The sequence below is a fragment of the Mixophyes fleayi genome, chromosome 6 (assembly GCF_038048845.1).
Source record: "Mixophyes fleayi isolate aMixFle1 chromosome 6, aMixFle1.hap1, whole genome shotgun sequence".
Taxonomy (NCBI): domain Eukaryota; kingdom Metazoa; phylum Chordata; class Amphibia; order Anura; family Limnodynastidae; genus Mixophyes; species Mixophyes fleayi.
In genome coordinates, this window is record NC_134407.1 from 111,019,220 (window position 1) to 111,035,951 (window position 16,732).

Genomic DNA, 16,732 nt, shown 5'->3' on the forward strand with positions numbered 1-16,732 from the left:
TCTGCATGTCTGGCTTCCGAATACACATTTGTCTACCTCAGTGCCTAAGTAACAGGTTCTGTATCTTAGTTGTCTGAACTTCTCTACAATTTTACTATATTAATGTCTGCCGACTGTCAAGATCAACGGGATGGGCTAGTAACGGCAACTATCATCTCTCAGTCAGGCACTTCCGATCTTCTGACTTTCAGTGCCCAGAGTCAGCATTACTAAATTGTTTCCTTTATACCACCATGATGGTTTGATGCAAGCTGCTGTAACACTGTGTGTTATTCCTATGACATGAAATACTACAGTATATTATAATCTTCTTTATTTTGCATATATATCATTGGATCAATTTTCTGAAGAAACATAACTATTTCTCTTGAAGATAAAGTATTACCAAGAAACATCTGAATATTTACATAGAAACATTTTCATTTGGACACTTTCCATCATTGGAAATAGTACTCTTAACTATCTGCTAGTATAAAAATGATATTTAATATTTTAGATTGATTATTAATGATTGTATACATTCAACTCTAAAATTATTTCCAAGAAGTTGGGGAAAAACAATCAGATAAAATAAACAATACTTGATTCAAATGTTCTCCAAAAATGTTTGGCGAAATTGCTTACCATTTTATACAACAGACATAATTTCTACAAGAGTCATTTTATTTTAATGACAGTGTATTCATTTATAACCATAAGAGGCAAAATTAATGGCACCCACAATCTATGTTTTACATAAATCCAAAGTAATTTGCATCTTACATCTTGCAAAAACTCTCTGTCTTTGTATTGCTCCCAATCATCAGGAACTACATTGCTGGCTATGACCATTTTCTGTTTCCCTGGGTTATAAACATAATTGTCATCATCTATTTACATAGTGCCACTGATTACACAGCACTGTACAGAGAACTCACTCACATCGGTCCCTGCTCCATTGTAATTTACAGACTAAATTCCCTAACATACACAGAGACTGAGAAAGACTATGGTCAATTTAATAGAAGCCAATTAAACTACAAGTATGCTTTTGGAGTATGGGAGGAAACCCACGCATACATGGGGAGATTATACAAACTTCACACAGATAAGGCCATGATTGGGTTTCAAACTCATGACACCAGTGCTGTGAGGCAGAAGTGCTAACCAACATGCTGCATGGGGGAGTGGTTCAAGATCCCTCAACAAGTGTGACAAATTTGTTAAGCATTACAGAAATTGTCTCAGGGGAGGTTTCACAAAACATTAATAATGGGGGTCCCAGTATTTTTGGAACCTATGTGTGTTACTAAAGAAAAGATTTTTTGGTTCCAAAACATGTATATGTGTTTTTGCTAGAACAAGTTTTTGCAATCAAAAACAACTGTAAAAATGCATTTTATGTAGATTAGACATTAATAACATCCTGATAAATGTATTTCATGGAGAAAAAATATATATGCATATTTGTTTAAGGATTTTGCATTTGTGACTATATTGTTAACATAGGTTATAGGTCAGAGGTGCCGATAACTGAATACTTTTCTTTCTGTGCGTGTTGATGGGACTTTATATTAAACATATGTATTGTTTGTATCCTGCAGTGTGTTGTATTAGTGTCAATGCAGCAAGGGCTATATAGGCAGAGCGTATTTTTAACAAGAGACATTTCTTAAGATGCTCCTTGTAGTTGAATACGGACATGAATAAGACCAAATTAGGTTCGTTTTTAAAAAAAGGCATAAAAGCGTTTGTTTTACGTGCCTTAATTGAATCAGGCCCTTTATATTGATTAACCTATTCTGTTAAGGTGTGGTGAAGCTCTGTATTTGTGTCTGAGGATTTGTATGAAAGGAGTGCTTCAAATTGTATATAATTCTTGTCATTTCACAGTAATACAATGTAGTGTATAATTATGCCGATTTTCAAGTACGATTTCACAGAATGTTAAGAAGAGAATATTTGTGCAAAGAAAGATATTCTCACTTTTCATATAGTGCTCAAGAAGTATAGTTACCCAATGTTGCTAGTAGATAGTAAAAAATATTCAATATGAAAGCTCCTGGAGGAATGTAACATGACACTGTGCCCGTGCTGATTAGACAAAACTGACGGCTTATCCTAACTCACTGAGTTTCTATAAGTCAGTTGCAGAAAATATGATAACTAAAAGATAGTGGAGGTACAGAGCATTCATACAACAATCACTACCAATAAATTTCCAATCTTATATTATTGGTGTCTTCCAAACATGATGTTTGTGATGTAGATGACTGATATTTCCTACTGGCATTTGCAAGGGTACTTTATGATACTTTATATACTTGATGCTATACCACTAAAATGTACCTTTTTTATTTTTTCATGTGCTCTTGTGTGTAAGGCAAGAATTGATGAAGCCCTGGGCAATCTGAGGAAATACATGCTGAATTAGAATTTTTTCACTCACACACACTCTCCAACAAGCCTCCCACCCACCCAACTTTACCTTGACAAACAGGTGGTTGACAAATTGGGGAAAAGATAAAGAGGGCTGGGAACGAATACTCACTGTTATTATAATATATGCGTCATTAAGATGACCTGTACATCAAATTTGTGTGTTCTGTCTTTATGTGTTTGCAATTATATATCAAAGAAATAAAGAATAGTACTTTGTAATTTGAATTCACAGCTGAACAGACAGGCTTGCTTTTTCTTAATCCCAAACTTTCAGGTGACCTATACCTGATCATGTCTGTAAATGTTTGATTATGCCAGATCCATTTATTCATATTTTAAGGGACTATTTTAAACAGAATGAAGGTAAGTTAAGACTTTCACTTCTATAATGTGCTAACATCAATAAGTCCCAAATCAGATTAATGATTTGCATTGATAAAAAAAAAGAAACATTTTTGTTCTGCTTACAAACATCAGTGTATCTTTAAAAGTCATTGGCCTCACTTGTATACAATCATTTCTGAAGAAATGAAAATAAAAACACACCTGTAAGATTCTGAAACTCAATTTCGCTTAGGGTCAAAAATTTATCCTTGATATAACTGCTATGGTTTTTAGGTGTTCTTGTGAAATAAAGAATATGGTAATTGGAAAACGTAAAAAACAATTTAAATTCCCAATCTAATGCAGGTCTTGTGAGATCAATTAGGCGAAGAGCAGCTTTTCTGATCTTTCCCAAGCAATTACAGTAGCATGAATATTTGATTTTTGAATGAGCGGACATATGATAATAAAGTCCTATGTAAAGATATCTGTCTATATAGTCTATTTGGCAAGATTTTATTTCTGATCACCTGTATTTCTTAACATGCAAGTGTTGTGAACACAACTACCATAATCTGAATAACCTCTGAAAAAAAATGTAATTATAATGAAAGCCTGTGATTTGTTTTCACTTTAGGGCATTTCCATCTGTTTAAACTTATAGTTAAACTTAAAGGAAAAATCTTACATTATGCATGGTTTACTCAACACCCCCTTAACTCCCTAAGCTTTAATTTTTTTCCCACACACATCCTACTAGCGGCCTACTAGACAGACCAAATAGATTTCCAGGCAAACAATTAGACCTAAGTTGCTGCATTCAGGAATCATGTCTCTCTCCATAGACGTTGATGAAGGGAGATAGTTCAAAAGCACCATTGTGTGAACCCTGGGAAATAACTTAAGCTATAATTATTCAAACAAGCAACAAGTAACGAAAGTCTATCCAATCTCCGTCCAGGGCCGGTGCTAGGATCCTTGGCGCCCTAGGCACAATGTAAAAATCCGTCCCCCCACCCCGGCACAATGTAACAAAATACGCACCAATTGGAAAATAGTGAAACAGAAAAAGGTGCGCTTCTTTAAATTAATGAAATGTGTACAAGTGTACAGAAACAAACAAAATATAAAAATCACTGTGTCAGCATATTCATAAAGGAGAATTTTGTGCACAATAAAGCTATATTGGGGTTAAGCTCACCTGCCAGCGTCAAGGCATCTCTTGTAGGTAAGCAGGTGAGCTTGACGCTGGCAGGTGAGCTTAACCCCAATATAGCTTTATTGTGCACAAAATTCTCCTTTATGAATATGCTGACACAGTGATTTTTATATTTTGTTTGTTTCTGAGCGCTTGACAACATTTTTCTTGTATTTACACCAATTGGAAAATGCCGTTTTAAAATACACATACAACAAAGAAACATTACTTGAAGTCATTAAACACACACTTAGTTAAACTTATCTCAATTTTATCTTTAGCTCAAAGTTCAACAAGCTTGCTCTCAGTGTTACATATACCCAATTTTTAGTAGTTTGTATATATATATATATATATATATATATATAAATATATATATACGTACACACATACATACAGTGATTGAGGTGGGAATTATTATTATAATTACGGAAAGTTAGAGGTGGCGGCATGGGAATATTTGTGAAATGGAATTTGATAGTTTTACAATCAAGGCAGTAGGAGAAGTGCTGGTATTGCATACCACCATATATACCCCATCTTCAACCATGGTATATAGACTATAGAGTATATACCGTAGATATAAATATATATATATATATATATATATATATATATATATATATATATATATATATATGTGTGTGTATATATATATATATATATATATATATATAGTCTAGCATGATGCTTCGGGCACATACTGTAAATCTCAATATGACATGTTAACACGTAGTCATGCCAGTGGTTTGGGTTTGAGATGAGTTGTTCCTATGCACATGCCACATAGAGGATACATTATTATTCCTTTTATTGCTTTATAATTTTTGGATCTGTTTATGTGTCTACTTTTGCCCCAGACATCTATCAGTAAAATAAAATCAGGGCCATCTTTTCCACTGGGCACGATGGGCAGCTTGGCAGCTTGGCAGCTGGGCAAAGGGGCCCCATAGGCACTGCTCTTAATAAGAATAAATAGTCCTGCAAAAGAAAAAAACCTGCAAAAAAAACCTACAAGGGTCACTGAGCAAGTACATCTGTCTATCTCTATCTCTATATATCTATATCTATATCTGTATCTCTATACATCTATATATCTATAAAGAAAAGATGGAGGAGGAGGCGCACAATAGTGTAGTACAATAATATAAATGGAATCATACATGAATCCAAAGTGGGACTTTAACACCGGTGAATAAGGAAACCAGGGACCATAATGCAACACCCAAGTGAGCCAATGGGAGTAAAACAGGGATATAATGGATAATAGGCCCCTCAGCATATATTATGGGTCACCCAATCCAAATCTGTATAGGTGTATGCGTACCAGAAATAAAAGCTTTTTTGCTTATCTGCAGTAATATTCCATACAGCAACACGATCAGGTCACATTCTCTTCATTATCAGACCATATGGCAGAGATCGAGGAGAAACCCCAAAAGCCTCCAAACAGCAATCCAATGCCGGCACTCCTCCTCAGCTACTGACACCAACATGCCTCTCAGTTTCCTTATTCATCGGTGTTAAAGTCCCACTTTGGATTCATGTATGATTCCATTTATATTATTGTACTACACTATTGTGCGCCTCCTCCTCCATCTTTTCTTTACAGGTATTTCCATGCTACACCGCTTGGCGTAAGGAGGATTGGCGGCCACCTGTACATGGGGAGTGTACATTTGAGAAGAATATAGACTTTTTATTTTGGACTATAATATACTTTGTATACTGATTTATGCCATAAGCGCCATATTTATATCTTGTTTTGTGATATCTATATATCTATATCTAGGGGCCCCGGTGCACTGCTTTGCCCGGGGACCCATAATGTTGTTAAGATGGCCCTGAATAAAATAATGATGATTCTCATCTCCAATTTTAAGCAATTATCAGAATTATGATTTTGAACCTTTTAATTTCATGTCAGGAGCTGATCTTTTGTTTATTTAGTTCTAGCTTGCTATATGTGCATATAGTCTCTTCAACAAGAGAAACCCTTACACAATGACATTTTCCAAGCCTGACATGAAGCCAAGGTGGCAGATCCTCTTATTTTTCTTCAGAATTTGTGATCACTTTTTTTTTTTTTTTATAAACATCCATTCTTATTGGTGGCACAGAACATCTTCTGAGTTATGTGTGAAAAAACACAGCCAGGCATTGAAATATTTATAATATACTAGATAATCTTTATGCAGCCATGCAGGCATTTGGGTCAACTAATATTTGGTTTTAATAAAGTGTGAGACTCTGTACAATGGGCAGCATAGCTGTCGCACAGCACTGGGATCATGAATTTGATAGAGCACTATCTGGTGGGTGTTTGCGAATATTTGTCTGTGTGTGTGTGTGTGTGTGGTAGGGAATTTAAGTTCCAATGGGGGGAAGAAGCTGATGTGAATTATTATAATATTGTCTGTATAGTGCTGCATAATATGAGCAACGCTGTATAAAAAAATGATAATAATGCAATAGAATACAGCTGTGTGGACTAAATGATTTGCTAACTGGCTAATAATTAACCTGTCTCAAATTGTAACTTTTTAAAAAAAATTGCATCACATATAAATAGATTTTAATAAATAGATTAATTTAAAATAAGGGCTGAAAGATAAAAAAAAATATCAAATGGTATTTTTGTTCCCTGTAGTGATTCACTTTGTTTAATAAAATGTGAATACATTTGCTGTCAGAATGTATAATCTATGTTCATATCACTATAGGCTCCATTTGGTTAAGTTAATGTTGAATATTTTCTCATTTCTAGTTTTCAGTGTATTGCCTAGAATATTATTTTATCTACAGATATCACAGGTGTAGTCTATGATGAGTTGAGCCATTTTATCTGTTTTGCAACCTTGAGATCTTTGCTCACCTAGGATATAAAAAAAATCTATAATTTAAAAGAATTACTTCTTTGTTTGTAACTTGACATGTATTTAACAATAGCAATCTTTTAAAGCAACAATCCCAATACAAAATGGGTGTTTTCTTTTTTACATAAATCACTGTGGCAAGCTATAAGAAGAATGTTAGTATTGAAAACTCCAGAATTTATTGAATAGAATGTTACAATTATTCTTACTTTAATTCTTCTGCCTTCTTTTATACCCCGTTCTTACTGCACCAAAAACCCGGGTTTTTGCAGGGGCACGCTGGAAAAACCCGGGTCTTGGTGCAGTATGAATAGTCCAGCCCCAAAATCCCAGGTTTAAAATCCCGGGACTTAGACCTGGGATTTTGCGAGGGGTAATTCCCGGGTCTCACCATACTGTAAAAAAAAAATGTCAATATAAAAAAAAATGATTTTAATTAATAAAAAATACATAACAAATGTTTACTTATCTTATTTTCAGCCAGCGGTGTCTCCGGTGCGTTGCCGGCTGTCAGGGGGACCTCTGGGTACTAAAATGACGTAATTTCTAATGGACTATAAATTACTATTACTATTACTATTAATATAGATCTAACAATCTGTAATGATAAAAACCACATAAATTACATTTATTATTATTAATATTATTTTATTTACTATATTTACATATAATATGCTAATATAAGCAGAATAGGGAACTTGTTCCTCTCCATGGCATGATGGAAGATACTATTTTTCACTTTTCACTGTGGCAGCGCATCAATTTGTAATTTTTTGTACTTCTATTTTCAAAACACATTTCATATTATTTAGTCAGTACAAAAAAAACAAAAACAATAACAAGTTACTAAAATATACAAGATTCTAGCTGAAGAATGAAGAATTTTCAGTTACAGTTATCCCTCATTGTAGGCCCTCTAAACTGTGACATTTAAAGCAAATCAACACTTGACAATTATAAAAGAAAATGGGGTAAACATAGCAATCTACGGTTACTTAAAACCGCAGATTCTATGCATTTTGCGATCATTATTGAAACCGGCAATTTTATTAAAGTGCAAAGCCCATTGCACTATGCAATATATATTTGACAGACATGAGGCTTTATTGACTATAAACTATAGGTTTGTCAGCCTATTAAAGCTTTATACAATGTATGCAGTGAGTGAAAGACCTTTAGACCTGTCTGCACAAAAAATAAAATAAAAGTTGTAAATTATGGGTCTTACTTGATCACTATAGAGAAATTGTTGTATATGTTTTTTCCATCAAACTTTCAAGTGCTTCACATGACACATGACTATGCTCTGCACACAGAATTGAAGTATAATGGGCAAATTATATGTTCAATGTCTTATGGTTAGAACTGCAAATCACAATGAATTATATATAGGAAGATATGGAAAATATTCAATGGCTATAGAGAATTCATTACATTTTGTTCTATTTTATGTTCCATTTTCTGTGCATGCTAAAACTTGCAAGCTAGTATGGAAGTAAAGTAAGTCGTGTTTATAAGGTGGAGCAATACAGATATCACAAGTGGTGAAGTTCATGTGTTCTTCAGAAATGACAGGGGTGGATTTGATTATATTAATAATCTCTGGAAAAGCAGTGTAATATAGTGGTGCTATACAAGTAAACAGTAACTAAATGGTAAATAAAGGGGGTCATACAAGAAAGATACGGTTGCTGGTAGGTTTATCTATTTGTTAATAAGATATCACAAGGTTTACTTCAACATGGTATACATTTTTCACCATTTGGTATCAAATTCATTTAGGTTTTGGTTAGTTCTGTATACTTTATATTATCTGTAGCCAACAAATGGTGATCTAACATTTTATCTACAAAATGCGCTTACCAGCTTTATAAATATTTGATTAAGTAATATTGATGTAGTACAGAAAGTGCATTCTCTTGTTCAGTGTGAGTATATCTTTTGCCAATAGAGATGCTCAATTTTTTTTTAAAGGGTTTCTCTAGCCAGTTTCTTTGCCAATGTTTGACACTGATTTAACCATGATTGAGCTGCTTTGACCATGTTGAAGCTCAATGGATACATTTTAACCGTTTTCTAACCTTGAACATGAACCTCAAACTTTCATCATTGAACTGAAGCTGCAAATGGCAAATCTCGAACATAAATTGTAAACGGTAAATGCAAGCAGTGAATCTCAAACATGAACAGCAAATCTAAAATGCAAGAAGCAAACAGCAATCCACAAATTTGAATCGACATAAATTCAATAAACATATTCAAGACCCTCAAACGTGCAAAATTCTATACCTTTTTTTTATCTAATGAAACAATAACTTAACTATTGTTGCTTTTTGAGTAGACATCTTTTTTTTTTAGCTTTTTGGCTATCTTCAAAACAGTAATGAAAAAATAGCAGTATTGAACAGTTCTGCGCTTCAGCTTTATACTTATATTTACACTTTTTAAATTTGGATATTAAGTTTGTTTTTTCTTCCATGATTAACCCTCCATATATAGTTGAAATTTGATTATTTTTCAGTGTTTTAATTGTTCACCCTCTTCAGATGATGGTAGAATAATAATAATAATAATGTCATCCAAAAATAATAAAAGTTATTGAATAAATATTGTCCATGGGTAAGAGTGAGAGGCAATTTTCAGGCTTAGTGAGGCAGATTTGTACATTATTTATTCTGCAAAAGCATAATGCTTTGTGCACAGTGGGTTGATGTTACTATGTAATTCAATAAACAGAGCTTTATATCATAACAGATTGGCTGGTTCCTGTTCCAGAAAGCATTTGCAGCCATATTTGCTGTGGTGTTTCTAGTGCAAAAATGTGGTTTGAGAAAAATATCTGTCACTATTGTCGGCGATCATATAAATAAAAAATAAATAAATATATATATATATATATATATATATATATATATATATATATATATATATATAAATGTTTGTCTATTTTTCTGCAATTGATATCTATATTTAGCATCTATATTTCCCTTCTGAAATATTGGACATCTATATGGATGACGATTTTTTAATTAAAAAAATAGTTGTGCTCTGCGGATGAAGAATAGTTAAATTGTATCAGGTGTAAAGATTATTCATTAGCGTATCGCCAGGTATCCGAGAAACATATTGAGGTGTGAATAATGTTTTTGAGGAAATCGCCCTAAGGCGATGAAACGCGTCAGCCCTCTCTTGATAAATGCTAAGTGTATGCTGGAAAACATCGTCTTTTATTGAGAGAGATTGCCAATACTGTTAAAGACCTTTTTTTAATACTACATTTAGCTACATCTGTATGAGTACGCTGGTGAATATACAGTGTCAGTGCTCAAAGGAGATTCGGGAGCTAATAAATGTAGCATGAGTACGTTGCTGATAATCTGTAGCTCACACATAGAGGAGACTCAGGAACTAACACGCTTAAAAAGTGTTTGAGGAGGAAGCTTTTTCAGTGCCGCACAATCTCGAACAGTTCAAGGCGGCTAGTGTGGTTTTACCATTCCTAGGATGGCAAGACTGAACTTTAACAATCCAGTAAGATTCCGATTATTCCCTCATTACTATAGCTCAGTGCAATTGAAAACATTTCCTTTTTACCCGAGACTAACCTTGATTACCAATCATGTATTAGCCACTTGAAGTAGCCAATATTAACAGGACATTTTATGCTATGGAACTACATATTTATATTCTTACAGTATTTTGGGGGTTCAAGGAGTTGTAAATTGGCTAATTTATTATTGCTATACAATTTTTTTGATCTCTTGGAGAACTAAAGGAATCCTGAATGGATACATGCTGACTGTAATCCACCTAGGGGCATATTTAACAAATTGTAATAGTGCACTATTGTGCACTTACCGCATATTTAACAATGGTGCATCGCAGCAGATATCGTGGATATCTGCTGCTTTGCACTTAATACAGTTTCCAGCTACAATTTGCATTTTTTATGAAGTGAATGTGATATATTAGTCAATTTAACTTTTATTATATGAGATATGCTTTTTAATGAATTCATATAATAAATAGCTTTGAATTATCCACAGATCATATATTTGTTTGTAGTTATAAATACACTATTGCATATTTTTCTCTTATTTTCGGAGATCAGTCATCCTTGCTCGAAGTCATTGCAATTTATGTTATATCCCCTTCTGTAAATGAAAATACAGTGGCAGAAGTCATTGTTGGGCATGGTTTAAGAGATTTTTCTGTGCCCAAAGTCTGCAGACTCATGGCATATAATATGTAATAGCATTTTTTTTATAATTTTAGCCCACAAAAGTGCATCAAAACAGGACAATATATTTTGAATGAGATATTCATCCCACAGTGCCCCTGAATGATCGCTGCCTTAATATTGCAAGGATTCCATCAATATCCCATGCAAACACTTAACCAAATATACATATGGAATAAACAATGGTGCTAACACCATAACAACAAAAACTGCGCAAACAGTTCTTATCTAATGTGCAAATGTAAAGTGCAGATCAAAATATATAAAGTGCCAATCGAAATGTAAAAAAAAATCTTTATGTAGTTCTAAAGAATTGATTATCACAAATCCACAACAGTGTGGATCTGTTGGTATACAGAAACCACTGTCTATGAAGAAAGTATTTGATTCTGTACCTTTGCTCAACAAAATATTTAAAAAAAATGATGACATACTGTGATTAAAGTAATTAAAGAGTAAGTTCCTTGCATAGAAACACCTGTACACATGCAATATCAAATCCGTGTATTCTGTGTCACCTCTTACCAAAATAAGTCCAGCAACAATTTACTGACCCTATTCATTGGTTTTTCATATCAAAACAAATAATAGTGCAATATGCTCACTCCTTTTTATCAAACATTTGTACTTGTATTCACATGTAATCAGAATATTCTTTTCCCAGTCCTAAATGGTATCTGTCTCCAAAATAATCAATATAACTAAGATAATCAGTGTAAATGTAAGAGAGAAAAAATAAGGTTATGTAGTGTATTATCTATAAACTTTAAACACTTTATTAAAATATTGTCTATTGCGCTTAAAAATGCTTGTAAATGTAATTTATAAAAAGTTCCTACAGGTGATGGCAATCCCCTTACCGGACATAGATGTCAACGTATAAAGTTACACCGGGGGATGTTACTACCCAGGAATGTACTCCAGATGACTGATTCTTTAATCTGTTACTGGTATTTGGGGGCTTAAAAATACCTCAATTCCACAAACATATTTTTTTAATTTCTTTGTCAAGGCTGTCTTGACACATTTGACAAGAACGGGTCACACGGTTTTTGTTGTTATAGTCGTAGCACCAAAGTTTATTCCATATGTATATTTGATACATATGAGTATCAAAAAATATAATTCATTTTCTTTGGAAAGTGACAAAAATAAGTGATTTTTATATTTCACAGACAATACACTATGCAATATCACCGTGGTACCTTTTCTGTCTGTGAGCATCTATACAACACTCTGTGCTAAATAAATTTATAATTAATGTACTTTTTTGTGTTTTAATGTATTTTTTATTCTTTAAGCAAACCACTTCAGTGAAAGACCATGGTGTATTTAAGCAACACAGTTTCCCTGATAGAAGTATATAATGACACTGTTTCCATATAATGACAACCACTAGATCTTGTTTAATATATCTTGCATGATGGGATTTAAATATAAGTACTTGATAATTGACAATGATTTTAATTCAATTACATGAAGAATTAGACACCACACACACATTTGAGACATAGTAATTTATAGTTGCTGTCACAGGCAATACGAGATTAATTCTTGCAATACTGGTGAGGTTGGTATTTTACCTAATTTTTTTATTAGCTTTTGTATTCACTAAAATTAGTAAATTTATCTATCAAGACAGAAGTGTTACACTGGTTTTCATTATAACTTCTCTTTGTAGATGTGATAAAGTTATTGGAACTTTTGTCACTCCTCAACTTTTGTTGACTGCTATGCCTGTAATTACAACATCATTGTCATTATTATAATATAATCAGTAGTTAAATTATAAAAGATATTTCTCTAACTCACTTTGGGCAAGTACAAAAGGGATTATTTTAATACTAATTGCCCTGATACATCTAAGCTGGATGTTATATCTGAATCAGTCCTGTCACCTGATGAAGGAACAGTGAACAGGCTGTGTGTATAATCAGCCAGACAGGATGTCTCTAGTACAAGCTTAAATCAGCCTGGGAGATAATGTATGGCACTGCAAATGTTGTAAAAATGAAGTCATATTGTGGTTGCTAAATTTCTTATGTTTCGTATTGAAAAGGGAAATACATCAAAGAACTAATGTTCATAATTCATACTACATCAATGTCTACATGTGTGTAGTGGGATTAGGCCTAAGACATATGCCAAATTTAAATGCTACGCTAATAGAGTAACTACATTAGTCATGTATCTTCCTTAATATTAGCCCTAATAACCTAATATTTCTTATGCTGTTGAATGGAAAGTTATGACCTGTTTATTAAATAACAATTTATGTCTCTGTGATATGTCAGAAAAAAATATATTGCAGTTATAAGATTTTCTGCTTATTTCTCAGTGGACTGTGGTTCACACCCATTTGTGTATTTCCTCCCTATAGTAGCATACACATAGCTCTCGCCTAGTTATCTTACAGGTAGTAGGGCTAAGATGAAGCATCAGGTTTATATGGTCACTGCATGTTTTCAAATATTATATATTACCTGGAGATCAATCTAATTGGGTTTATGATACATACTTATGCATCCTCCCTCAACACAGAGAATAAATTGTACATTTCCATTTCTGTATTTTCTTACTTTATTTTTGTTACTGTTTGCATAATAAAAATACTTATGCCATCTTGCTATCCTATTTTTGTAATTAAGCAATGTGAGTATTTCACATAGTAAACCTCATTTACTAAGTTCTGTCAGACAGCTTGGCTATTGTAACTGCTACATACAGGGTAGCATTTAGATTAATGATAACGCTGGGTGAGCTTAATTGTAGCAGGATATAAATTGTGAGGGTTTTCTTAATGAATAGGAGAACCTAAGAGCATCTACAAAATGGTAGAATAAATGTTAAATGAGTGATATACAAGGGAATTTCATTATTGTTATATAGACCAAATAGTCTTTTAGTGAATAACCTCTTGTGAGACATATGTCACACAGTCTCAGGTGAGTCTTGATTTGTTGTTGTATTTTTATAGCAATAGATGTATTAAACAAGACAATACTGTGAATAGTACTTGCTGAATGTATATCTAAATAAAGGAAGATAATCAATTTTAATACGTTTAAGGGAGTTTTGTTGGAATTAAAAATAGAGTGACTAAGGTGCAAATAATAATGCATAAAGGAGATGTGTCCTGATTATCTTGTAATTTGCCACCACTTTGCAAAGCAGATGTTTTTGTTTGTTTTCTGCAGGTGCAAAGAGGGCTACCAAGGTGTGCGTTGTGACCAGTTCTTACCGAAAACTGATTCAGTATTGTCTGATCCAAGTAGGTGAAAACTTCATGTTATTAGTTGTATATTAAAGACCTATGTTTATCATTTACAAGGTTAAAAGGGCTGTGTGTTATTGTATGGATTTATTTTTAAATTACTGTTTAAATTATTCCATGTAAATTGTCAGATTGATATTAGATATAATTGCCCAACTTTAAGCTACAGATATAGATAAGCCATTTTTGAGCATTGACTTCAGTGGAAATGTTTCAATCTAAACCATTTTAAAAGGGCCACTTGAGTGTCTCAAACAGAAAAAATTGCAAGCATTACCAAGAAACATATTTGAAAATAAACGCTTTAACTGTTCTGACCATGCACTAAAACTAGCTATGGAGTTAAAAGGTAGTTCGTGGTTTGGTCTTTCTGCTTTGGCCACACAGAGCAATCACAACCACTATTACCAGTAATGTGGAACTCCATTTCCCTCCACAAGTTAAACAACCTTCTACACGTCTGATCACTTATGGTTCACCTCCATGTCCTGAAACTTGGTCCATGATCATAATTTTAGCTCCTGGCCCATGAACTTGGCTAACTTTCTGGGAGTGAAAGTATCATAACACCTATGTTCAATCACTTTCTGAGCCAGTATGTGGTCCCTCCATGTTGCCTTTGAAGTTGGAAGATCTTGTACCCTGGTGACATGGAGGTGACCATGGTTAAATCAGTTTACTTTCTGGGACTGCATTGATAAACTTGTGGTTGCCTAATCAAGCCCTGGGTTCAACATAGAGCATGGGTGCTTTCTGGTGAGCCTATTAAATTGGAAATACACCCTACCCTTTTGTAATAGTGATAAGAAATATATATAGTACAAATTATAAGGTTAAAAGTGATTGGGGCATAAAAATGGCACACATAATAGCGAGCTCTAATTAAGTTCACATATGTGGTATCCCTAAAAACATAACAAGTCACATAATTAATTTAGTGGTAACACTAATTGTGTAAAAATTGCAAACGATTAAAATACAGTTTAAAACAATATTCCTACAGTATTTCTGAATTGCATTGCTTGTTTTTTTTATTTACTGTGAGGCATAGAAGGTGTAAAATGTCAGCAGATCTCTGGCAATAAAAGAGTTAAAACAGAAAACATAGCAATTCAACCTAAAGGTGGTTCTAACTTCAGGACATCTTTTTGCTTTATGACCTTCAATTCCTCCAATTAAACAGTGGCAATGTACTCCTGAGTATGCTTTCTAAAGTTCACACTTGGGCACCCAGTCATTAGGTACTGTCTACAGAGGCAACATGAATTTGTTGGGCAGAAGTAAGGAGGCATAGATTGAGTAATTAACTGTCTCCTTACAGTGTACAATTTCATGTATGCATTTTGAGTTTAAGATTTAATTTAAGCAATCTCTTCATTTTGATTCCAGTGTATTGTGTCCATTTATAAACCTATATTTCACCCAATACATAATTATGAATAGATTATAGTATTAAGCATATCATGTGTTGCATTCATCACAGGCCCATGTTAAGTCTTTTAGAAACCAAAGTTTATGTCCTGAAATACTGTACCCAAAATTACTCTTAAGTTATGCTATCTATTGAGATTGCAATAAATCATTCTGTTTAGTGCGGTGTCTGGATTTTGTCACTCAAAATCACCAACATCCAATTTTGTGGCTATTTTTTTAATGTTCAAAAAGTAACAAAAAAAGTATAAATTGAAAAAAAGCAAAATAGAAAATAGAAAAAACTTCAGATGATTTTGTTAACAACATTTGTATTTCTAATTATTCAGTGCATTGAATTTATACATTTTCTAGAGCTTTAAGAAAATATGAGGCAAATCATTGACCAAACATTCCCTCTCTCTATTATTATTATTATTACTATTATTACTATTATTATTATTATGATGATGATGATGTTTAATTATGATATATTGCCAATGCTGTGAATTGTTTACATACCCTATTTTGAGATGCAAACAGAATTTGCATACACATAACACACCACACCACAAATACATAAAATTACTAAGTATTACCATTAAGAATGGAGGAATAACATCGAGATGTGATTCTACATCGTTGACCAAAAAGGGAGACTGTAAGTGCGAATCATCTTTGCTAAATTCTCCCAATTTTGTACAAGGTCCAGTACAGACTCTGAAATCCGTTATCACAATATTTATTTAACTTTTTCATCTGCTTGATGTGGGCTCTTTAACCTACAATTAGGGTTATCATCACTGACATAATGTGGAACACATTTGGATGCATGGATTGCGTCCAAACTATTTACCAATATCAGTATTTCTGCAGTATCGTTATCAATTTATTAATCAATTAAGTGGAATTTTTTTGTTTTGTTTTATTTTATGGATCATTGTATCCAATTTATAGGTTTTTATGTGTCTTCATATGATTAAAGGGAT

General features: G+C 33.2%; 1 protein-coding gene across 3 annotated transcripts in view; it reads left to right on the forward strand.

Moving 5' to 3' along the window:
* The window catches only part of NRG3 (neuregulin 3), a 1,349,256-nt gene that overhangs the window by 812,036 nt on the left and 520,488 nt on the right, over positions 1 to 16,732 (forward strand). For all 3 annotated transcript variants that reach the window (XM_075217161.1, XM_075217160.1, XM_075217162.1), the window contains exon 3: positions 14,257 to 14,330. In XM_075217161.1, the coding sequence (XP_075073262.1) occupies positions 14,257 to 14,330 (74 nt within the window). The remainder of the gene's footprint in view (positions 1 to 14,256; positions 14,331 to 16,732) is intronic.